The 23,320-nt window shown below is 44.1% G+C and overlaps 1 protein-coding gene across 10 annotated transcripts in view; it reads right to left on the reverse strand.

Moving 5' to 3' along the window:
• Window positions 1-3,405: 3,405 nt before the first annotated feature.
• CSMD2 (CUB and Sushi multiple domains 2) overlaps window positions 3,406-23,320 on the reverse strand; it is a 506,434-nt gene continuing 486,519 nt past the window's right edge. For all 10 annotated transcript variants that reach the window (XM_081871629.1, XM_081871627.1, XM_081871630.1 and 7 more), the window contains 13 exons: window positions 22,813-22,992; window positions 21,556-21,729; window positions 20,252-20,425; window positions 19,274-19,347; window positions 17,745-17,856; window positions 16,141-16,320; window positions 14,891-14,956; window positions 13,711-13,872; window positions 12,342-12,454; window positions 10,660-10,747; window positions 10,085-10,217; window positions 9,260-9,438; window positions 3,406-8,396 (listed from right to left, as the gene is read on the reverse strand). In XM_081871629.1, coding sequence (XP_081727755.1) covers window positions 9,279-9,438; window positions 10,085-10,217; window positions 10,660-10,747; window positions 12,342-12,454; window positions 13,711-13,872; window positions 14,891-14,956; window positions 16,141-16,320; window positions 17,745-17,856; window positions 19,274-19,347; window positions 20,252-20,425; window positions 21,556-21,729; window positions 22,813-22,992 — 1,616 coding nt within the window. In that variant the 3' untranslated portion in view covers window positions 3,406-8,396; window positions 9,260-9,278. The remainder of the gene's footprint in view (window positions 8,397-9,259; window positions 9,439-10,084; window positions 10,218-10,659; window positions 10,748-12,341; window positions 12,455-13,710; window positions 13,873-14,890; window positions 14,957-16,140; window positions 16,321-17,744; window positions 17,857-19,273; window positions 19,348-20,251; window positions 20,426-21,555; window positions 21,730-22,812; window positions 22,993-23,320) is intronic.

The following is a 23,320-nucleotide window of genomic DNA, read 5'->3' on the forward strand; positions in this document are numbered from 1 at the left end:
TATAATTTGGAGTTTTTCACTCCTGGATATAAAAATCTGGATGGAAAAAATGGGCCTTTCTTTGAGACAGAATCCTTCCATGATTGGACATTCGAAACTAAAGAGGACTGGCAAAGGACTATGACTTAGAGAGACGTGGAAATATCGGACATTGAGGAACATTGGGAACGCAACCGGGAAAAGGGGGGGGTGGGAAATGTGGAATCCAAAGGGCGTAAACTATGTTTTATTTAGGCTATATACATCTACATGGTATTCTAAAGTGGGGAACTCGTGGTGGGAATAAGCCGATTTTAGGGGAATGGAAAATAATGTTGTTTTTTTTTTTAAAAAAAAAATTGGGTTAAGGATAACAAGTCTGAATTGAGGAGAAGAACTTGTTGAGATCATTTGAGAGATTTGGAATACAAGGGGGGGAGGGAAGGGGAAGTCCTGAAAGGATGTAATTGGAAAAAGATTTGAAATTGGATGTTTTATTAATTTGTAATTAATTGGAAAACTTTAATAAATATTATTCAAAAAAAATAAAAATGAAATAGTTTCCCCAACCATCCCAGTGATGTTTGTATATTAGGAGAAATGCATCCTAAAATGCTGATGAATTTTTGTGAGCATATCTCTCATCTTTCATCTATCTATCTATCTATCTATCTATCTATCTATCTATCTATTTCACTGCTGCAGAAATGTAGTAAACAGAATTTAAGATTGAAAAAAAAGAAAAGAAAGAGAAACTGAAATGGATAAATTTGGCCTTATTTGCTTTCTGGATTTAAAGGGGACAAAAATAAAACTTGTATATTAAATATTATTAAAAAGGGGGGGTTGGATAGTTTCCATTGAGTTGATGCAATGTCTGATAACACACTAGGTAATCATTTCAAAAAGGCAGAAGTTTAGGCCCATGTTATTTCAGTAGTAAAGCATCTCACTTCTGTGTAGATCACATAGTTAATTCAGAACAGCCATAGACCATGTTGAGCAGGGCTGATTATCAACTGCATCTTGAGGGCACAAGGTTTGGATTATTTCCCTCAGGGGATAGAATTGCTATGTCCAGAAAACGCCTGGCACCAGCTGGAGTGTAGTAGATTTATTCCAAGGTCCCTTCTAGGAAAATATTGCACTCTAATTGAAGTCTGTGTGAAAGGGCTTGAGGTTCATTTTAAAAAGACTCCGCCGTCCATGGAAGTATAGAACAGCTTGAGAGTTATTTTCAGCCATGTCTGTGGGTGACCCATTTGTTTCTAGTAACCAGTGGACATGGTTTAAAAATGCTGGTGGGGAATCTCTGGCCTGTGGACCTTAATTAGGCTTTGAGAGTTAGCCTACGAGGACATTTTGTGAGACTTACATCCTATTTTCCTGGGTCTGATCGTGTATTATAGGTTGAAGCCACAGCTGCAAAAGAAGAAAGAAGAATGCATTCTAAGTATGCTCCTGATTCACCCCCGCCCTTTTTGCAGAAAAAAATTGGTACATTTTGAATTTGGTAAGGTGCCAAAAGCACAACAAAAACATCAAATTCAAAAAGTGTCAAGTTTTGGCTGTAAAAGAAAGCTCATGAGTGCACCTGGAGAACATTCTTAATTCTTCCTCTGCATTTGACATCAGGTGACTGACCCACCTTTCAAACTGGCGTGTGGAATGTTGGCATCTATTTGTGGTTTAAAGCATGGGAAATGGGCAAACCTGTGGCCCATGACTTCAGTTTATGTGGCCCTCCAATGCACCCAGAAGTGACTCCAATCTCCCACAATGATTCTTTCTCATTTCCTATCTCCTTATTTTTCCTGGCGTTTAAAAGTAGTTTCTCCATTTCTATAGACTTTCTTAACAATTGGGACAATACTGTATTGGCTAGATATGTTTCTAACCTTTTTATTTCTGGTTACATGACTGGGAAAGACATCTGCCCTGCATTTTCTGAGAATAAATTGGTAGGCTTCAGATATGTAGGAAACTACAGTTTGAAAAGAATTACTGAGTAGACCAGCACAGGACTGGGAATTCTAATCTAAGATACCAGTGATGAAAATTGTAAGAAGGCTGATTTTATTTTGAATTAGTTAATCCAGTACACTTAATCAGGCTCCATCATAATCAGCCCTGGCTCTGCCCAATGATGACATGTGGTTCTGAGAAGATTACCCTCAAGAGAATGCAGTCAACAATAGGGGGCCAGGAAGCCACTGGCCATCCATGCTCTAAAGACTGAATCTCTGTAGTGTAAGCTCAGTACATATAAACACATGAGGTCTAGCTCTTGACTGTTGGTGGCTTCTACCACTCCTTGCCATGGAAATTTGGATTGGCAAGGTAGTTAACCCACCACAATGGGAAATGTATTTTGGTCAGGGGAAACAGGCAAGAAGATAGCAGAAGTGATGAGATAGTCTAGCCATTTGGGGATAAAGGCAGAAACAATGAATAGACATGAGTTTTGTTTGCTCTTGATGAATTCAGGAAGCAAAATTAGATCACGGAAGGAAGCTATGAAGCAATTTTTAAAAAATGATTTGAACAAAGAACAACAAATGCTTCCCTTGCATAAATGCTTAAACTCTATAAAAGCAGCAGAGAATGAAGGAGTGGGAGGGCTGGATGTGTAGGATACCCTGGGAGTTAATCGCCAATTTACAAAGAACTAGTATATAAATTGCTGTTAATTAGCTGGGTAAATGCCTACTGTGGGCTGCTGAATTAGAACCTGCAAAAGGGCAAGATTGGCAAACTGGAAGGGATCAGCTCTCTTCTTAACTTCCCACCTTGTGAGAATTTTAATGGGATGAGTGCCATTATTAATATAATATAATATAATATAATATAATATAATATAATATAATATAATAATCTCCAATTTATAAAGGAAGTGCAGCCATAATGTGCTCAACTTGTGTACATGTCAAGCATCCTCTTTGATGCTTGATAGACCCAGTGCTATTTTTCTAGAAAAAATGGTGCTGGAACTCACAATGAACACCTCCCTTGTTCTCTTAGAATGCAGCCCATCTGAGAGGTGCTGGAACTGAGTCCCAGCAAGTTCAGGCTGAAAAAAAGTCCTTTGTGCTCATCAAGCCAAAAGAAGCCCACCACCAAGTACATCTGTGTGACTGTGTCTTGGTGACTCTAAACTAGCCTGTTGCCACAGGCACAGTGGAGGTTGCTATCTAATGGGCTTCCATAGGCAGGAGTCCATCAAAAAGCCCTTTGTTGAAAGCATGAGATGTATTTGCTGGATCAGGCCATGGTTTAGCTAATTCAGCAATCTTAGGAAGAATTCCAACAGCCCACAAGCATCAGGTGGTCAACCTGCAGACTGCGGCTAGGTCTAACTTCTGCCCACCCCTGAATATTTGCTGCATAAAAGAACGAGGAAGAAAAAATACACCATGTAAGAAAAGCAATGCAAAAATTTATATTTTATTTTAATTCAAAAATTTAAAATAGCTCTCAAATTCAGTAAAGTATGCTGAGACACAAAGGATAAGCCTCATATACAGAGACGGGATAACTTAAAATGTTATATACTGCAGACAAGCCAGCTTTATGTAGAATACATATTTACAGTTGGTTTTCTTTTTTTCCTTCTTTTTCTTTTTTTTAAATGGAAACCATATTTATACATTTTATTACATTTACAAAAAAAGCTGAATCTTCCACTACTTTTTACTACAATAATGAAAAAAGAAAATTTACATTGTGTCTTTTTCTCCACTGTACAAACCTTTATTTCATAAAAATATATCTCTGTACAAAAAAGTTTTTTTCTTTTTTTTCTTCATTTTTTTCTGTTAAACTGTGTGATGCAAGTCCAATGGGCACTGAAAATGAAAAGATCCTTGTCCAGCTTTCAAAAAGGCAACAGGGACATAAAAGTATCTGTCTCTGCCCCCTCCCCCCCCACGTTGATAAGAGAAAAGGAATTCATAAAAAAGAATCAAGCTTTCAGTGGGAGAATACTCAGCAGCAGGGGCCCCCTTGCTCTGGGTCAGCCTTTACCAACGTAGTGCCTGGAATATGTTTTTGGCTGCAACTCCCATCAGTTGGGAGTTTTAGTCCATAACATCCATAGGGCACCAGGCTAGTGAAGGCTGCCCTAGGGTTTGAAGAAATAACATTGACATTGCAGCTTTATACTAGCCAGCCTCCCAGGGCAGTGGTTTTCATAGTTTTCTACCTTAAGGTAACTTTTCACAGTGGCTGCTCTGTTAAGTTCCCCTCAACTGCATGTGGCAATGGGTTCTGGGGCCTAAGCTCAGTCCATAAGGGCCTGTTGACCACTTAAACTGAGACTATGCCTTTAGTACACACCAGAGATCAGTAATTGTGGGCAAGCTGCTCACCATTGCTGATCTTCCTGAGGAACTTTGGAGAAGTCCTGAAGAGCGGTTTGGAAACCATGTTCTATTGCATTATCTCAGCAAGTTTCAGAAGTGTAGTGCAGGCTAGGCTGAGAAGGTCCCCTGCTTTTAATCCCTATGAGAATGCAAGATGATGATTGCAGGGGAAGCTGGTACTCTCCAGATGTTGGTGGACAACAGCTTCCATCCTCCCTGATCCCGGGCCATGCTGTTCAGCGAGCAGGTGAATTTGTAAAAGAGAACACAGCTTTTGGCCAAGTAGCTCCCGAGTCACCCAAAAGCCAGGGAAAGGAGAGGCAAGTTCTGAAGCAAACCCATGATGGCAACAGTGGCGAGTGGAACAAAGTTCCTTCAAGACAATAATTTAAACATGCTACTTCAGGGGTATTGCTGCATGGTGCTGGATGGGTTTGGAAGCATTCGTACTGCCACATGCAATTATTAGCCCTCTGTTACCCATGTCAAAAGTTTAGCCAGAATCCCTGAAGTTTTAACTCATTGTCCTCTGGAGAAAAATGGTAACAAGCCAGAGTGGAACAGACTGCTTCAGGAGGTGTTGGGGTCTCTTTTCACTGGAGGAATTTAAGGAGAATGGACAGCCATCTGTGAATGATGTTGTATCTATAGCCTGCCTTGCAGATTAGGAGATTTGGACTAGATGATCTACAAGGCCCCTTCCAACCCTATGATTCTGTTCTACGAATCACCATTAATTTAGGGCTTCAGTTGGGGAAGCAGGGGACTTTGGGTTTTAGCATGAAAAGTTAGTGAAATTTGAAGGTTTGTTATAGCTCAATATGGCAGAATGAGTGTCCAAATTTGCCCTTTTAAACAAGCTGTACTGTGTTACCTCCCAGGGTTATGAAAATATTTCACTACTTGGTTTAAAACCAAGCAAACTGCCCTGCATGTAGAAACCTATGCATTAGGGGAAAGATCCCTAGCCTGGCGCTCTCTCTCTTGACACTCACTATAGTACTTTTCTATGTGCAAATTGTTTCTTTCTTATGATGAAAGCTGCTCCTTTCTGCTCTGTCCCCAGCTGATGGGAGCTTCTACACAGAATGCCCAAAGTAGTTACACTGACTCTACTCTTCCTGAACTGCCCACACTCTCGGTTCTAAACAGCTCAGAGAAATCAGCACTACTACAAAAATATATCACCAAATCAGTGTTTGGAGAATGCTAGACTGCTAAGAAGTATACAAGGGTTGAAGGTGCACATTCACCCTGATTAGGCTACATTCCTGCTCAAAGCATATATTTTCTGTTGACATAAAAAGGCTGAAAAGTAATTTGGAGTCCTCAATACTAGCTCTCTGAAAATTTACTCAAAATCTACTTGTTCCCTGCAAAAAAAAAAAAAAAAAGGGGGGGGTAAGGCATGATTGTGATTTTACTGTCCCTGGTTCTGCCCAAACCTGGTTGTGTGTGTTAAGGCACCAGTATGTCTTCCCCCTTGCTGTGAGTCTCAGCTAAAAAACCTCAACTATCACCAAATGGCGTCTTCCAACGAAAGCATGCTTTCCAGGTTGAAAGCATGAACCAAACCCAACAATACTGGTGAAAGTCAACACTGCCGGTTTCTCCCTTTTATTGGGGTGGATGGCAAAGAATGCAAACACCTGTGCTCCTTTGTAGGGATTAAAAATGTAATGGTATTTGCACACAGTAAAACAATCCTGCACTTTGAATTTCCTCTGGGATTCTAAAGCCGTTTGGCATAGAAATTATATAAGACGTTATTTGGGGGAAAGGTCAAAGAGTTCTTATCATGGGGTTGCTGTTCAAAAGTTCCTACTGCAAAAATCTCCTGAAAGGCTGGTAAGAAAGGTGATTCCCACTAAACATCAGGAAGAGTTTCCTGATGGTAAGATCTGCTTGACAGTGGAATGGACTCCATAGGAAGGTGGTGGAGTCTCCTTCCTTGGAGGTTTTTTGCAGAGGTTGAATGGCCACTTGTCATGGATGCTAAGTGAAGTTTTGCTTAGGTGATATTCCTGCATTGCAGGGGGTTGAAGTGGATGACCCCCAGGATCCCTTCCAGTGCTGCAATTTTATGGTTCTATGCTTTCAGGTGGATCCAGGATTACATCTAGAATCTTCTGGACATGACTTAAGCATGCTCCAGTTTAATCAGATTTTTGCCTCAAGTTTGTTAAGCAGAGTAAAGTCCAGTTTTAAACCATCCCCCAAATGCCTACACAAATCCCAATTTTGTTTTGTCTGGGAAAATATGGGGCCCATCCACCCTAGTTTACACAAATGGTAACTGTAATATACCTTTGATCGCTTGTTGATGGCTGCTCAGTAGATGAGGCACATCAAACATGTGTTCTCGATTGTACCACTTCAGACTGCAGGTGGGGCATTGCAGGGCTGTATTTATACCTATCCCTCTACTGTCTAAAATTTCCTGCATGTGTGTGGGGGTGAGGTGAATAGATGTCAAAGAGAATATTTTCAACCAACTCTCTTCTTGGCAGACTACTACTGTAACCAGCACTGAGCTAGATGGATCTGACTGCATGTGACAAATGGACTGCTCTAGACAATGCAAAGTCTCTAGTCTATTGCCAAGAGTAAAAATCCAATCTAGACTAGTAGTGCAAGATTCTGTCCTTGTAGCAAGAGATGGGGGCTGAGTGGGTTCGTTCAGTTTCTCACTTCAGTAGAGCAGTTGTGCACTCCAGCAGGAAGCACAGAATGTAATAAAATGGAGAAGAGAGCTGTTTCACAACGCTGCAGGCAAACGTATTTGCCATATTTTTTGAAATAAATGTAAAAGAAATGTGAGCAACCCTACTATGGTGGTACAGATTTTGGGGGTGGGGTGGGGGCTCAGCCTCTTTTTCCCTAAAAGAAATCTAAATGAGGAGGGAGGGGGTCAGAACAAAATGAATTAGTCTCGTTAGACACTGGTGAGGCCACATACAGTAACCAAAAGGACTTAATGACTCTCATGTTACCATATTCCTCAGGGCATTATTCAAAAAAGCAGGGGAAGTGCATTTGTGAGAAATTGTTCCCCAGCGACAAAATGTTGTAGTTCAAGGGCTGGCAAAATGCGACCGACCTGCAATGAATGTGTTAGCTAGGGAAAGATGCTTTGATTTCAACTTTGACAACTGTGCAAATAAGGCTGCCCATCCCCTATGCCAAGAAAGGTCCTTGGCATGGTCCTTACTCTCTAACAATCCTGTCAACGCTAGCAAGGACAAAGCAACAATGGCAGCTGTGGTTTAAAAGGCAGGGTTCGAATTGGCCTTATACCTGGAACAAAGACAAGCAGCTGACCTTGACAGAATAAAGCAGAGGTTATTTTAAAGTACAGAATGAAGTGGGTTGGGTCTGGGTGTGTGTGTGTGTGTCAGGTTTTACAGAAACCTCCAGTCCTTGAAGTAGGCTATTAGCATGAAGTACCTACATGAGATGGGGGAGGAAGGAGAGAATGAACACATATGAAGCAACCATTTCTCCATTTGCTAAACCTGCTGCTTTAGTTCAATGTGATGGGTGCTTTTGTGCCCCATACTCTCTGCATCCAGGAAGTCTCGTCAGCCCCAATGCAGCCACTTCATCTTACATGTCTTTCACTTCCTCTGGTAATTTAATGCCCTTAGATTTCCCTACCAGCTCACGATGTATTCCCCAGAAGGCGATAATCAACCAAAAACAAGCAGCTGGACAACTCTGGTCTCTGGGTTGTAAAATTGGCCAGAATCAGCTAGAAAAAGGCTCAGAGGTGGGGGACGTGTTGGTGGATCCACTCCCATGTAGTCGTAACACAAGGGCTGGAGTGGGTGCTTTGGTTGATTTGACTATCGGCTGCAGGGCGGAACGGAAGGCAATGAGGATGTGGAGCGGTGATAAACAGCAAGGCAGTCACTCTCTTTCTCTTTCTCTCTCTGGATCAACTCAAAGGCACCATATCAACTCCACAGCCCCAACATTTCTGGGAGGGATGATCATGGGCAAAGATGAACCAGGAGGAACATCGGGCACTGGTGAGACTCCCGTCCCTGGAGAATGCTGCAGAGGAAGAGAAAACAAGAAGCAAGGCTGGATCCACAGCACAAAAGAGTTAACCCGCTATCAATGGGCTAGCTGTTAATTCCCTCTACGTTTCTAAAATTGAGAAAGGGTTATAACTAATCCTTGCCTGCTTATTATTCCAAAGTGGTGTGAATTATGTCCAGTCATGTCCAAATCTGATTACCGTTTTTTCCTTGTGGAACCTAAATAAACCAAGTAATTTTACCCAAAACAGCCGTTTCTTTATGAAAATATTTATGTTGCATCTATATTACCATAGAAAGGAGACCTTGAGGTGTCTACAAACCATCATAAAAGTAACACCAAATGTGGACTCCATCAAGCACCAAGCATAGTCATCTGGAGACAAAAATAACCTAAATGGGGATTGTGAGGAAGCTTAAGAAGTAGAGTGATTTATGGTATAGCCAGTAATAGTTGGTGGGATTTGTGTGTGGCCACATTGCTGCTCTGCTTTCCCAACACCCTACATCATTCCCTCTTGGCACAGTGTGGGCAGGAGCATTGTATTGGCTTTGCTGCTGCAGGCACACCACGCTGAGCTCCTGCGGCCTTGCGCCCCTCTCCCTCTCCCTCTGGATAAGCAGCAACAAGGCACGATGTTAGGAAAGCAGGTCGGCAATGCAGCAATCCACCTGCACCGGCCTGCCAGTCACTACTGGGCATCCCGTCCCTATTTATTTGAAATTTATGTCCTACTGCACAGGCCCAGATATAGGAAGCCTTTGGCCTGTGTTGAGTCACCAATAACAAGGTTGGGAAACTCCAGCAAATACTTTGCAAATTAAAAACGCTAGATCACTTGTGACCTGGGAACAGCTGAACAGCACGGCACTTACTGCGCAGGTTTGTTAAGTGCTATACCGCAGTGCACACGGTGCTGACTGTAAACTCTGCCTCGTTGGCCATGATATCCGTCGGCTGCAAGTTGCGATCATACATGGGGTTTTCAAACGTTCCACGAACATTGGTGTTTTCATGCCCAGCGTAACCATTGAATGGCACCTTCGGTCTCCTTCTGTACCAGACAAGACCAAAAAGAGGAGTCAGAGATGGCCCTGCAGGGCATGCCAGCAGAGAGGCTACTTTGATTGAGCATGGTTGATCAGATATTGCTTATTCTTCATGGGGAGTTCCTTTAGGCAAGCGTCCCTCCCGCCCCAGATCAGAGTAAAAAGAAGAAGGGTTTGGATTTGATATCCCGCCTTTCACTCCCTTTAAGGAGTCTCAAAGTGGCTAACATTCTCCTTTCCCTTCCTCCCCCACAACAAACACTCTGTGAGGTGAGTGGGGCTGAGAGACTTCAAAGAAGTGTGAGTAGCCCAAGGTCACCCAGCAGCTGCATGTGGAGGAGCGGAGACACGAACCCAGTTCACCAGATTACGAGACTACCACTCTTAACCACTACACCACACTGGCTCTCCATGGACTGGTGCCCATATCTTTTCCCCAGCAGGAAGGGACAGAGTTTGGCGGGAAGCGATTTCGAAGCCCATTTAAGCAATTAATAAATAAGAAGGTTATGCAGCCTCTCTCTGCTTTTCTCCCCTCCACTCGGACTGGCAGACTGGTTAAGAACATACACAAACACAGAGATAGGAAAGCAATACAAAATTTGTATTTTGCTTTCTTGCCTCCCTCCGTTTGCTCCCAGGTTTGCTCACCTGTGTTTGTAGAGATAGAGCACAAACCCTGCAATAATCAGGGCAATGAAAGGCACAAGGATAGCAGCTGCCACTGAACTGCTGTTGGATGCAAATGGATGTCCTATAGACTCGGCATCTCGTTCAATGATGTCTGAAAAGGAAGATGTGGCATTAAATCGCATGCCATGCTTTGCTGGGAGACAGAGGCTGGGGGTTCTGAGTCTGGATGGTCCATCCCTCGTCATGTGCCCACTGCTGCATAGATATTTGCTCAATTCGCATAACTTATGCAGAAAATATTGGCAGATAACTGGAAACTCTTATATGTAAGAGAAAGGGGAATAAATGCCAAAGCTAAGGTTAGGTAGGTAAAGACTATGGCAAGCAGAAAGCACCCATGTTTGTCTCAGCCTAGACTCCCTCTATTAGCCAATCAGAATCAAACCTTTTATACATTACAGCTTGAACTGAAAATTTCCCCACTGCATTGCTGTATAAAAATTACAGAAAAAATAGTTATACTGGTATTAAAATAATGTACAAGTAAAAAAATTTAAAGAATAGGATTTTTGCATGAAGGCAGGATAACTTACCTAGCCTCTGCAGGCCAAACTGCCCAAAGCCTTTGCCATGCACAAACCCCTGGTAGACAAACGTCCCACTCGATGATTCTGGAGTGACCTGTGTATGGGAAGGAGGAACAAACTGCAGAATCCCATGTTTCTGATTGCATAAAGATTTTTGGCTTTGGCGGCAGGGTGGTTTAGCATAGATTGCTAGACTATTTCTCCAAAAGCCCCCAAATAATTATTCAATGAAACAATGTAACAGTACAAAAATGATGAAAGTACAGCTTTTGACAGCAAAGATATGGAGCCCACAGCAAAGAGAACTGATCACGCACAGCAGGTTGCTCATCCCGAAAGCAAATCCAGCCCTCCTGAGTAGTCTCTTCAAATGTTGAAACTGCTCAAGTGTAGTGTTGGGTCTGGGTGCTCAATCAGCCACCCAAAGGGCACTGATTCAGCTCATGCTGGTTGGATAGGTGGGTACTTCTCCTAGTCTCTGACCAGCACAGAAACTGAGTATGCATGATTCTCCTCTGTCAATGTGCTTCATGCTTATGCTGGTCAGAGAGACAAATGTCGGAACCAGAGCTAAAGAGTCCCTGCAGATCGCCACTGTTGAACAGCTCTAACCGTCAGACTATTCTTCCTAATGTTTTGTTGGAATCTCCTTTCTTGTAATTTAAATTCATTGGTTTGGGTCCTGCCCTCTGGGGCAGCAGAAAACAAGCTTGCTCTGCCTTCCATGTGACAGCCCTTCAGATATTTGAAGACTGCTATCATATCACCACTCAGTCTCCTCTTCTCCAGGTTAAACACATCTAGCTCCCTCCACCGTTCCTCAGAAAGCCTGGCTTCCACCGTGGAGCCCAGAACTGGGCATAGTATTCTAGGTGTGGTCTGACCGAGGCAGAATAGAACAGAGCTATTACTTGCCTTGATCTGGGCACTTCTGTTGATGCAGCCTAGAATTGCATTCATTATTTTTTTGCTGCTGCATCATACTGTTGACTCATCTGAAGCTTGTAGTCTACTAAGATCCCTAGATCATCTTCTTTTTTTTACATTTACTGGTGTCAACCCAGGTGTCCCCCATCCTATATTTGTGGATCTGATTATTTCTGCCTGAGTGTATATCCTTATCTTTGTACCTACTGAAATTCATTTTGTTAATTTTGGTCCTGTTCTCCAATCTGCTAAGGTCATATTGAATCCTGATTCTATCTTTTGAGGTATTAGCTGACCCTTCCAGTTTGGTGTCATCTGAAAATTTGATGAGTGCCTCCTCTATTCCTTCATCCAAGTCATTTATAAAGATGCTGAACAACACCGGGCCCAGGACAGAACCCTGCAGCATCCCACATCACTTTTTTTCCAAGATGATGGGAAACCATTGGTGATCATACTAGATTAGGAGCTAAAAATCTGGTGAAGTGGAATAGAATCCAGCGAGTCGTGTTGGAGAGGATATTCCATAACTATAGTAACCAGGGGGAGGTCACTACTCCAATTAGTAATCTTATGTTGACTTTTGCTTCTTCAGACTCCCAGTGCAATGGCTCCTGCTGTTTCTTGTTCCCATCCCTACTCCCCCCCCGCCCTCCGCAGCTCTATACATTTGGCATTGGAACACTTCAGACAAATTGTGAAAGCGTAATGTGTGGATGGGCCAAATGAACAAGACAATACTGGGCTGTGCTAATACTTACATGACCATCTAAAGCCCACTTTTCATTCTTGAATTTGTTCATGAAGATCTCCACCGGCCCTGTAATCTGGTACACCTGGAGGAGCAGATGGACATCTTCTCTTTTGTAAATACCTGTAAAGAGAATACAATAAGAAGGTTGGTCCTTCAAGAGCTTGTGGCTTCTCTTAGCAAAAAGAAAAGTGTGTGTGTGTGTGTTGGGGGGGGGGCTTATTCACACTTCCTCTTGTCTCATTGCTTTTCCTTGGGGAAAATCACTCTTAGTGCTCATTTGGAACAAACAACAATTTGGGTTTCCTCCAGATTTCCGTTTCCTTTGATTTAACACTAAGGCGTGGGCTTTCCCTGGAAAAGGAGTGGGGCAAGGGGAAAACTTGGACCCATGCTTTCTGGACAGAGGATGAGCCAAAGTGTGGACAAGCCCTGAGAGAGACAGAATGAAAGTGACAGCGGTGGGTAATATCCCAGTGATATTGGAGAAGAAGACTTGCAAGCTCTTTCACACACTGGACCTGCACTCTCCTGTTGCACAATGCTAGAGTTAAGATGCATTTTATTTCAGATGTTCCTGTCTTCAGGCATCACTGAATTATTCAGGATGGTGAAATTCCTAAGAGCTCCAAAAAGCTCACTCCAAACAAGGTGGATGAGTGATGAAACATTAGACAAAGGTAAGTGCAAGTAAGTGTGCAGCGATGGAGGCAAAAAAATCCTAACCATGAATAGAGTTTCAGTGGATTATCTGGAAGCTGACCTCAGCTTGCCTCTTTGATCACTTGTTTTGCCTTGACTGTTGGTTAGATGCCTGAGCAGTGAGGACTAAGGATCACGGCAGTTCATGACTCTACACACTTTATTGCAAGGGACCCAAGGAAACGGCAGTTTCTGGGTCCTCATTGGTCTGATGCAGGAATGAGAAACCTGTGGACCCTCCAACTGGACTGCAACTCCCATCAGCCACAGCCAGCATGACCAATGGATGATGGGAGTTGAGTGCAGCAACATCTGGAAGGCTGCAGGTTCCCTAGCCTTGGCCAAATGCTGCCCTTATTTTGGCAGGGAGATAGCTACCTACACTTTTAGCCATAACCTGGCACCATTAATACACTATTAATTCGCTGTACTGTATACTGCAGGGTAGCCAATGTGGTGCTCTCCAGGCTTTATTAGACTGCAGCTCCCATTATCCACAGCCAGATGGCCAATGGTCAGGGATGCTGTGAGTTGCACTACAACCAAATCTGTAGGACACTGCATATTGTGCTAATTAAGTGAAATATGGAATTTTTTCCACTTCTTTATTACCCAACACGGATGGGCAACTGACTGCATCACCTGTGGCAAATGAGGATATACAGAAGCTGACCTACCAGACAGTTGTAGCTCCACACCACTGTGGTCTTTCAGGGTGGCATTGACTTTACTGGTGACTGGGTCAAAACTTGTGACAGAGAGCATAGTCAGCTGCTTCTTGCCCATGTACTCGTAAGAGCCTTTCCAAAAGGAGTTCTTTGCAAAGACGTCAGCGGGAACTAGGAACAATGCAAGGCAGAACATTTGCAAGAAGATGTCAACAGTTGGCCAAAATTGCCTGACATTCAGTTTCATACTAATTGAAGCTGTCCATGGAGTTTCCATGGAACTGTGGTTTGGTGTGTGAATGCAGAGCGCATTGCAACTAGGACAAGAGGCACCACTCAGTGGTAGAGCACCTGCTTTGCATGCAGAAGGTTCCAAGGTCAATCTTTGACATCTCAAGGTAAGGCTAGGACATACCCCTGTCTGAAATCCTCAAGAGTCTCTGCTGCTCAGTGTGGAAAATATTGAGCTAGGTGGACCAATGCTCTGACAAATGCAGCCTCCTATGTTCTTAAAGAGAATTTGGTTAGCACCCCTAGGCCAGCCCTTCCCAGTGAAGTGAACTAAGTGAAGTAGGAGCACAAGGATAGGCAAGCAGGACTTTATAAAATGTTGGCAGCCTAGCAAAGGGTGCAGATGACACATCCCTTCAGAGCTATATCTATGAGCATAAACAAAGGGTTTTGCTCACCACTTGGGTTCAAAGTTGCTAGGAAATCTGCAGAGACATAACTTAGAGGAATTATTATAAGGCATATTGATATGGGGCAAATAGGACTCAAGCTTTCGGATATGGTTCAGGATAGCAGAAGGGATGGCTTACCCTTTAATTCTGCATTGCTCACTAAAGCTACCTGGTCCTCTTACATTGAGATCATTCAGTACACCGAGCACACAGACTTTATACTGGTGCTTACAACTTTAATGCGCATATGGGGCAAAAAAAGCTTCATTTATCTGTGAATTTATCTTCCTTTACTTTCAATTAAGAGCACTCATTTAAAGTATTTTAGTTGATTAATGGAATGAGTTTTGATCTATTAATCAGTTAATTATTTGATTCCACTTGCATAAATTTGCAAGCACTGATTCTGTTGGGGGTGTGGGTGAGTGGAATGGGTTCTGTGCCGTTTCTTGTTTGAGCTGATTTTCTAAATTTGGTACTAAGGTTTTAATAAAGGGAAGCAGTACCTGACACCTTGGGAAGAGGCAGGTCCCTCGCAGTGCCCACTGGTCTCCCACTGGGACGGATGTCCGCTATAAAAAAAGAGACAAACATAGGTCAGTTCTCTAAGCAGCGCAACACACAGGTCTGCCATAACATGTGAGGATACGAGGGGACCTTTCCGAATAAAGGGGAACATTGTTGGGTGGGAAGGGTTAGGTGAAAGACTACAGGGGCTTTCTTGGTAAAGGTCTATAAAATTGTTGTTATAGGTTTTGGGGTCAGTCTTGATGATGACTCTGGGTACCTTTCCAGGCCTGTGATTCTGTAATCCAGTGAGGTCTAGAATATATAAGAGGGAGCTTGCTGAATCAGTAAAAGTAGTTCCTTTTTCAAGGTGGTCTTGACCGGCCTCATCAGCTAAGTTAGTTAAGAAGAGTTGTTGCCATAGTGACAACTGAATATGCTTCCAGGAGGGGGATAGCCATGTCCTCTGTACACACCTTGTTGGGCATCAAGTCATCCTAGGAGTTAGTTTTTGGTTTGTGAGTTTCGGCTGGTGCTGGAAGCTGGAGACACAGAGGCCTATCTACTCTGTGCTGGACCCAAAGCTGTGACATGGGGCTTCCCTGGAAATCTAATGTGGAAGCAAGATCTGCTGAGGCATTAATGTTGTGAGCCCTTCTATCTTATGCTCAAGCTATATTTACGTGTATATGAAAGCATATATCCTACAGACACTACAGTCTTCACTGACCATCATTCCAAGAAAACTGAACCCTGGGAAAGCAGTGGAACACCTAGTGTCTCTCACCTCTTGGCGATTGGGACGCAAGCAACACTGAATGGGGAGAGACAAGACAGAGGATTTTCTTCCCCTGTGGTGATATGTGTATGACAGGCAATAGGAAGTAACTCTTTCTGTAGTGCATAATTCAATTATGTCAGAAGACATGGCCTTTCTTAAATCACTTTTTTTAAAAGGACTAGCCAAATCCACAGAGGAGAGATCAATTTATGGGAGGAGTAAGGAAGCTTTTCCGGACCATGGATGCCCATATCTTTTGAGGAACCTGCAGGTCAGGGGACGCATGGCCCAGCACTGGGTGGAGCCAGAGGCAAGAATGGGTGGTGTAATGAGTGTGTGGGGGGGGAGAAGAGTGAATAAATGAATGGCCAGGATAGTGAAGGATGTAAATGCGATCTTGCGATCTCTCTCTCTCTCTCTGAGTCTGCAGGCAAAGGACAAATTTCAGCCTCATCACAGAATGCTTACCAAGGCAAATAGGGGGCTTCCCTGTCCAACTGCCATCTGCTTTACAGGTCCTGTGTTCTGATCCTCCGGTGAGGTAAAAGCCACTCTGGCAAGAGTAGATCAGGGTGTATCCGAGGGAGGGCAGGTCCAGAGCGCCCACGTTGGCATGGGATGGGGTTTCTGGCTCCTTGCAAGTGTGAGCTAGAGTTATACAAAGAGAGTACCTTGAAAACTCAACACACTTTACACCTACATAAACTCTACACAGTTATGGAGATGGGCATTATTTCTAAGGAGCAGGAGGGCCCAGTAGGAGAGGCTGCTGGGCTGGATGGGAAGGTCCTGTGAGCTGCAAATGACCCACTGGTTAGAGCTTCCCCCCTTACCAAAAAATGATTTAGCTGCTTAAGCCGGTCCTATTAAGATCAGTCAGGCAGAGGTGCTCATTGTAAGATGCCAGGAGTCTCTGGTAGTGGGGTTCAGAAACTTATTTGTTTATTTTAATTATTTATATACCACTTAATGATGTCGTTTCTGAGCAGGGTACAATAGCTTTACTCTTTGAACCATCATGGCAGCTTAGCAGGTAAGGGAGCAGCTGCACCTCAGCGCCGCCAGTGTGGATGGCCAGAGAGTGGTATTGCAGCAAAAATCTCTGTAAGCTCTGGGGTTAAAGCTGCTGCCTCTGGCCTACCGCCTCAGCCAGAGCAATGTGTTGCTCAGCCACAAAGCACATGGGCTTTAAGACTTTGGCTTAAAGCACACCCTCTGATAAATGCAACCTCTTAGATCTCACCCCTATTTCCTTTTGTGCCATGTCTTTAGACACAAATTTGTGCTTCAGAGCTCTGTGTCTGAGCACTTTTTTTTGCCCCAGTGCTTTCCACATGAAAATCCAAGGAAGGAAGGAAGGAAGGAAGGAAGGAAGGAAGGAAGGAAGGTGCTTGGACATGGAACACGTGGACATGTCCCTAGAAAGTGTGCGGCAAAAGGTAAGTGTGGATGAGCACTTAAACTAAGAATGGCCAGTGCGAATTTTGTTTATCCCCCAGACCTTATTGCTGTATCAAAGCTTAGCTGCTTGCCAGAGTGGAAGTGGAAGATGTCACAAGGGCAAAAGTGTCATAAGCTCCCCTTGCTATTGTGCTGCTACTCTGAGCACTAGGCTCACTAACCATGAGAGGAAGATAAGGAGACGGGCTGCAGAACTCAGTAGCAGAGCACATGCTTTGCATATAAAGGCTCCAAAGTTTGACCCCCCAGCTTCTCCAGCAGTAGGGCTGTGAAAGACATCTGCCTGGGTTTATGGAGAGCAGTTGCCAGCCAGTGTAGACAGCGTACTCTTGAATCTAAGCAAGGCAGTTTCCTATGCACGGCTTTCAGAATGCCAATCCCTGCTTCACCATTTTCTGGCCCATCTTCTTCCCAGCTGGACTCCCTGCCTGGATGGAAGCCATTGTTTCCAGACCAACCAACCCGTACACTTTCCATGGGGCCATTATAAAATCTGAAGGCAGTTTAGGAGACTTGCTTCACTGCACACCCCAAACCCCAGGATTTTAGTGCAGGCTGCACCCCAAAAGCCAGCCAAGACATTCTGCTTCACATCAGGCTGCAAGACTCACGGATGCAATCAGGCTGCATTCCACTCCATGTCAGGTTTGGGAGACAAGCCCGTGTGGTGGAGCCCTGCAACAGGTATCCTTTGTGGCACTTGAAATAGACGATGCTCCCGATCTGTTGGGATGGAGAAACAGAGACTGAGCGGTGGAAAGAAAAGGGGTTTACAGCCTTTACAGCCTTGGAACCTGCCTGCAATTCCAAGCTGTGAGATGTGGCCCAATAAACTTCAGGCAGCATCTTTAGGCAGCTCAGGCACTCTCGCAGCCACCCTTCACAGAATGATGCTTTGGGAGCCTTTCTGGGCTATTGAGAAGGATATATGTATTCCAAATAACTAATAATAATAATTGGTGCTTTTTAGAGTGCAGCAGGGACTCTACTGTTAAAGGTAGGGTGAAAGAAATAACCTAAGCAGGGGGAAAGTGGGCTAAAACGAAGAGGAGGAGGGGGGCGGGGGCAGTGGTAGCAGCACAATATATTGTGCCAGCCCAGTTTACGAAAGGCCATGCATAGCGGTAGCCAGAATGTTGGACTGCAGAGATGTGGATTCAATCCCCCAGTCAGCCGTGAAGTTCACTGGGTGACCTTGAGCCACTCATTCTATCTCAGCCTTGGATTGTGTGTCTAGTGCTTGCTGCTCTAAGTTCCTTGGATAAAGATGTAATAATCAACAAACAGGTATATATACCAGGATGGTGCTCAGCACATGAAGGGAAGGGCAACAGAAATAGGAAGTTGTGAGAACCAGCGCCTGCATCCCACTGTCAAGGGAGGAGGAGAGGAGGGGATTTGATTCTGAGCGAATAGGAGTCATTAGATGCAGGGGTTGGTTTAAACCCTACCTCAGTTCAGGGGACCCGAGGAGCCCCACAACATCAAACTAAAGGCCTACCTAGTACGCAGCACCCCGTTTCCCCACAATGGACAACCAGCTGCCTCTGGAAAATCCACAAAGCAGAACAGGACCACAATTGCCCCGCCTCCCACTGTTGTTCTTCAGCAACTGGGATGCTGCCTCTGATCCTGGAGATCACAGGTGACCACCATGACCAGTAGGGAGTACTTCTGCACACAGTACCTGGCTAGCCTATGGAATCTGCTGCCACAGTATATATTGACAGCTAACAGTTTCAAAAGAAGGGTGAGACAAATCCCTGAATGATAATGGTAGTGACGGCCACTAGTCACAAAGAGTCAACATCTCTGTGAATCACCAGTTGCTGGGAACAATTATTGCTCCTCATGTGCTTCTCAGAGACATTTCGCTGACCACTGTGGGCAGCAGGATGCTGCATGAGGTAAGCCTTTCGTTTGGATTCAGTAGGGTCTTCTTATGCAACATATTTGCACTTCAGTTCAATCAAAGGAATCATTCTGTGTCTGGGAAATGTTACGTGGAAGGGAGGGAGGAAGGGAGACTAGATTAGATGGATGGAAGGATCGAGAGATACTATGCATCAGGCAGATAAAGGAGTTCATTTAGAGAAAGGAGGGAATAAAATTAGATCAATAAAGAGGCAATAATAATTACCTGATAACCTTGGGAGTTGTTTTGCATTCCATAAAGGGGCACACCAGGATCTATACATGTTGTGTGTGTTGAGTCTGATTAGAAGCAGACAGAAATGTGGTAAAAGATTGAAGAGCAAGGAAGAGTTAATGGCACTATTAATCTAGCATTATTTATCTCCATTTATCTTGCTTAATTCCAACAAGTGAGCTGTGGCAAAGGGATGGGTGAATCTGTCAATTTCAGATTTTTTCAGCTTCTCATCCTTCTAGTTGTAAGTTCAGCTCTCCACATCAGTTTGTGATTTATTTAAAGAAGCCCTCATGAAAATCCACCAGCATTTTGGTGTGACTTTCTCCTATACACAAAGTTGCCTAATATGTGCATTTTTGCAAGCAATTTCCCCTAACAGAATGCAATTTTATGCTATTTTCACTAATAATAAAAAGCACATTTCCCCCTAATACACACAATTTTGCACACAATGTTTATTTAGATAACTGGATCATTAAATTCAAGGAAGTATGAGTCATGAACGATAGCTTTGATTTTGTTCAATGATGGTTATGGGAAGTGCAAAATAGGTAGATTCCCATTAAATCCAAACCAAACTGAATTTGGTTTGCTATTCTTCCCTATGGTTCTGATGAATGTTGCACTGGGAACTTCTGGGCTGACAGTTTTGCACTACAAGGCTCCATGAGCCATCCCCCAATCTTGTGTGTCTGGATATTTAAAGTAGTAGCCTGAAACAGAGATCTTATCTCAGGTGTTGGCTGGGAAAGGGAGAGGACTGAAGATCCCACCAACTGCAGTAGGGGAGGCACACAAGGAGTCAAGTGTCTCATACCCTGGTCTAGCAACCATACCAATCACTCTCCCTCTTCTCTCTCACTCTCTCCCCGCACACCTAGACATTTTGTTGTCTATAATAGACTTTCAGCACTCACTGGCTCATAGCTTTCATTGGTGAAATGCCCCACCAAAATGCCCTCTTACCTATGCAGCTTGGCTGTGTTCCGCTCCACGATCCATCAGATTGACAGAACCTCCTTGCTGATCCCACCAGAACCAGTGGAGGCAAACAGGAATACGAGACAGAGGAGCGATACGTGAAGCCCCGGTCTTCACGCCTCCCTTCAGCTGGGATTCCCGGGTCACCACAGAAAACGGCTGTAAAAGAGCAGTTAGGCTACCTTAACAAAGGCCACCAGTTCAGTAAGGTAAACACTTCCCAACTCAAATGAATCCTCCGATTATAGACACATCCCACGTAGAGCTGCAATTTTAAAGAAAAACCAGCTTCCGGCATGAGGGGTAGGCGAGCATCATTCAGCACACTTCTGCCTTGTCACCAATTACTGTTTAATTAGTTTCCTTCTACCCACCATCTCCTAGCAGAAGGGTTGAGGGAGAATGAAAGGTAAGCTTCTATTTTTCACCCCTGCTTTGGTTTACATTTAAAATGTATCTTCAATTGTACAGTGGAAAGTCACCATGTGGCACCACATTAAACAAGAAATCTTGTTTTGTTCTACAACAGGTGAGGGGAGGTGTGCAGAACATGAGCTCCCCCACCCTCAATCTTTTGATGGCCATTGTCCGGGGAGGGAGGTGGGAAGAAGGCACCTTAATGTCAAGCTTTGCCGTGGCAAGTTATTTTAAGAGAACCCAATGCAGCGGCGGTGTGGGCCGATGAAACTCTCTCTGCACAGAAACAATCAAAGCTTGTTCAATCACACACAGTTTGCTCTTGGAGAAGGATTTAGCATCTAGCAAGCCTTCAAACACTTCCTCAACATCAAGGGCCAAGTCTGCAAACAGAGCTTAGCTTCTCATTTTCTGTCTAAATGAAAGGCAGGTTTGAAAAGGGGTCAGCAAGTGCCACCCAACATTTCCCTCTGGTGCAAGAACGAAGAGGATGGGTTGTAAATTGTGGATTTGATGACACCTTTGGATCAGCGGTTTGTGTGTTAAGTAGGACTCACAAGAAGAGTGGGGTGGGCTGAGGCTTGGCCACTTGAACCAAGGGAGTACTTACATGTTCCCCCACTCTGCTGCAAGAGCCTGAACCCTGCCTTGATTCCCTTTTGGGAAAGCAAGTAACCTTACCCCCTTTGCCTGTGATAGACAGAGACATTTGGGAAATGGCATGAAGTCTGGGCTCAAGTTACTTCAGTGGTCCTTCCACAGGCCTCTGGGTCCTGGCCTTAGCCCAAAGCAGGTAATGTCTGGAGTGAAATATGTCCCACCTATTCCACTTCCAATTTTCCCCTACAGCACAGTTGAGATTGCATGCTTACGAAAACACTGCGGGAGTTCTCCGCTCCATGATCCATTCCCTTCGCAGGTCAGAATTGCAGGCAGGGATAGCTGATATCCTTCCAGGCAGCTGTAGCTCACGCTTGATCCCCAGCTGAAATCTGACCCCACAACTTTTCCATTGGGGACAACCTGAGGAGGTTTGCAGATGATAGCTGGGCAGAGAGAACAAAAGGGCACATTCAGTCCCACGTAACCATCAGGGATGAGCAGAATCCAGTGGTTCAACTCCCTAATGTTATGGCAGACAATGGAATGGATCCAGATTAGATCTCAGCATCCAGAATGAATAATGCCAGGGGTGGGAAAGTACACTAGGGGTCATATCCAGGCTTCTGTCAGGCCCTTGGGACTCTCTCCCCAAACCATGGCTCCCCCCCCCCCCCAGGCAGCATCCTTCACCTTTCCTGCTCCATGCCTTCTCTAAATACTTTTGGTTGGCTGAAAGGGCTGCAGTAATGTTTCTTGCTTGCCTAAATAGAGAAAGGGGTGTCCATGCATTGAAACCTCAAAGTTTAGCATGACTGGGATGCCGCCTATTGTACAACAATCACGTTCACTGCTCAATTTACTTTTATCTTTGGCCTCAGCCATCATTGGTACACAGTCCCCAGAAATTTGTCCATGAGGAAAAAAGTAAGGGAGGCAAGCAGGCCCAATGAGGTTGAACTTAGTGCCTGGGGCAGGATCATACTAGTGGAGGTGATCTTTCAGATAACATGGCCCCAAACTGTTTGGAGCTTTAACCATCAAAACCAGCACTGCTTCATTTGGCGGCCCTCGCAAATAGACATTCATTGGTTTAAAAGAGAAGAGCAAAAACCCACCAGGTCTCTCTCCTCCAAAGGAAATTGACTTCACAAATGCCAGCCTGCCCTTTCCACTTGGGAAAGGGGATTGTCAAACACTGCATGGATACAGATGGCCCCCATTAACAAGGGGACAAGATGACCACAGCATACATGCAACCAGCCATACTGTAAGATGGCCATCTGGAACACCTGTTGTATGGTAAAGTGGACTTCAACACACATGCACACCCAGTCAGAAACTCATGGAAGGAATAGTAATATTCTCCTTGTCCTATTTACTGTGTGTGCAACCATGGTAAATGGTTGTCTGTATCAAGGGCTGCAATCTAAATTTCTTTGGAAAATCTCAGATTACATTCCTAGGCATATTCCTAGGCAATGTGTCTTAAAAACAAATCCTGAAGATGCTGAACAAATAGGCCTTACCTTTGCAGACAGGTTTTGTTCCATTCCATGTCCGGTCCTTGGTGCAGGTCAAAGCAGAGGCTCTGTCTGTCTCCATCATGTAGCCAGGCATGCACAGAAACGTGACAGTCTTATTGTAGGTGAAGTCATTGCCCAACCGAATGCCATTGGCTGGCACTCCAGGATCCCCACAGTTAATAACTGGGCGGGAAGAAAAACACATAAAGTGGTTACATTATCAGAATGTCTCCAAAGCAAAGTTGCAAAGCTGGCTTCTGAATAATGAGAGATAATGAGCAAATCTTCACTTCAATTCTAAATATAAATCTGTATTTTCTCCAGATTGCAGATTTGGGTGGGTGAAAGCAGAGAATGGTCATTTGCCTAATTCCTAAATGATGTGCTGGGTAAGGCTAAGCTAAAATGCCACATACACCTAAATAATTTGTGGCCCTATTCACAGACTGCAAAAATGAAAGGAAGCATTTCACTGATTTTTGGGTGCCTATGTGATTTTTAGCAGATGAAA

Source organism: Podarcis erhardii (genome assembly GCF_964252035.2).
Source record: "Podarcis erhardii genome assembly, chromosome: 7".
Classification (NCBI taxonomy): domain Eukaryota; kingdom Metazoa; phylum Chordata; class Lepidosauria; order Squamata; family Lacertidae; genus Podarcis; species Podarcis erhardii.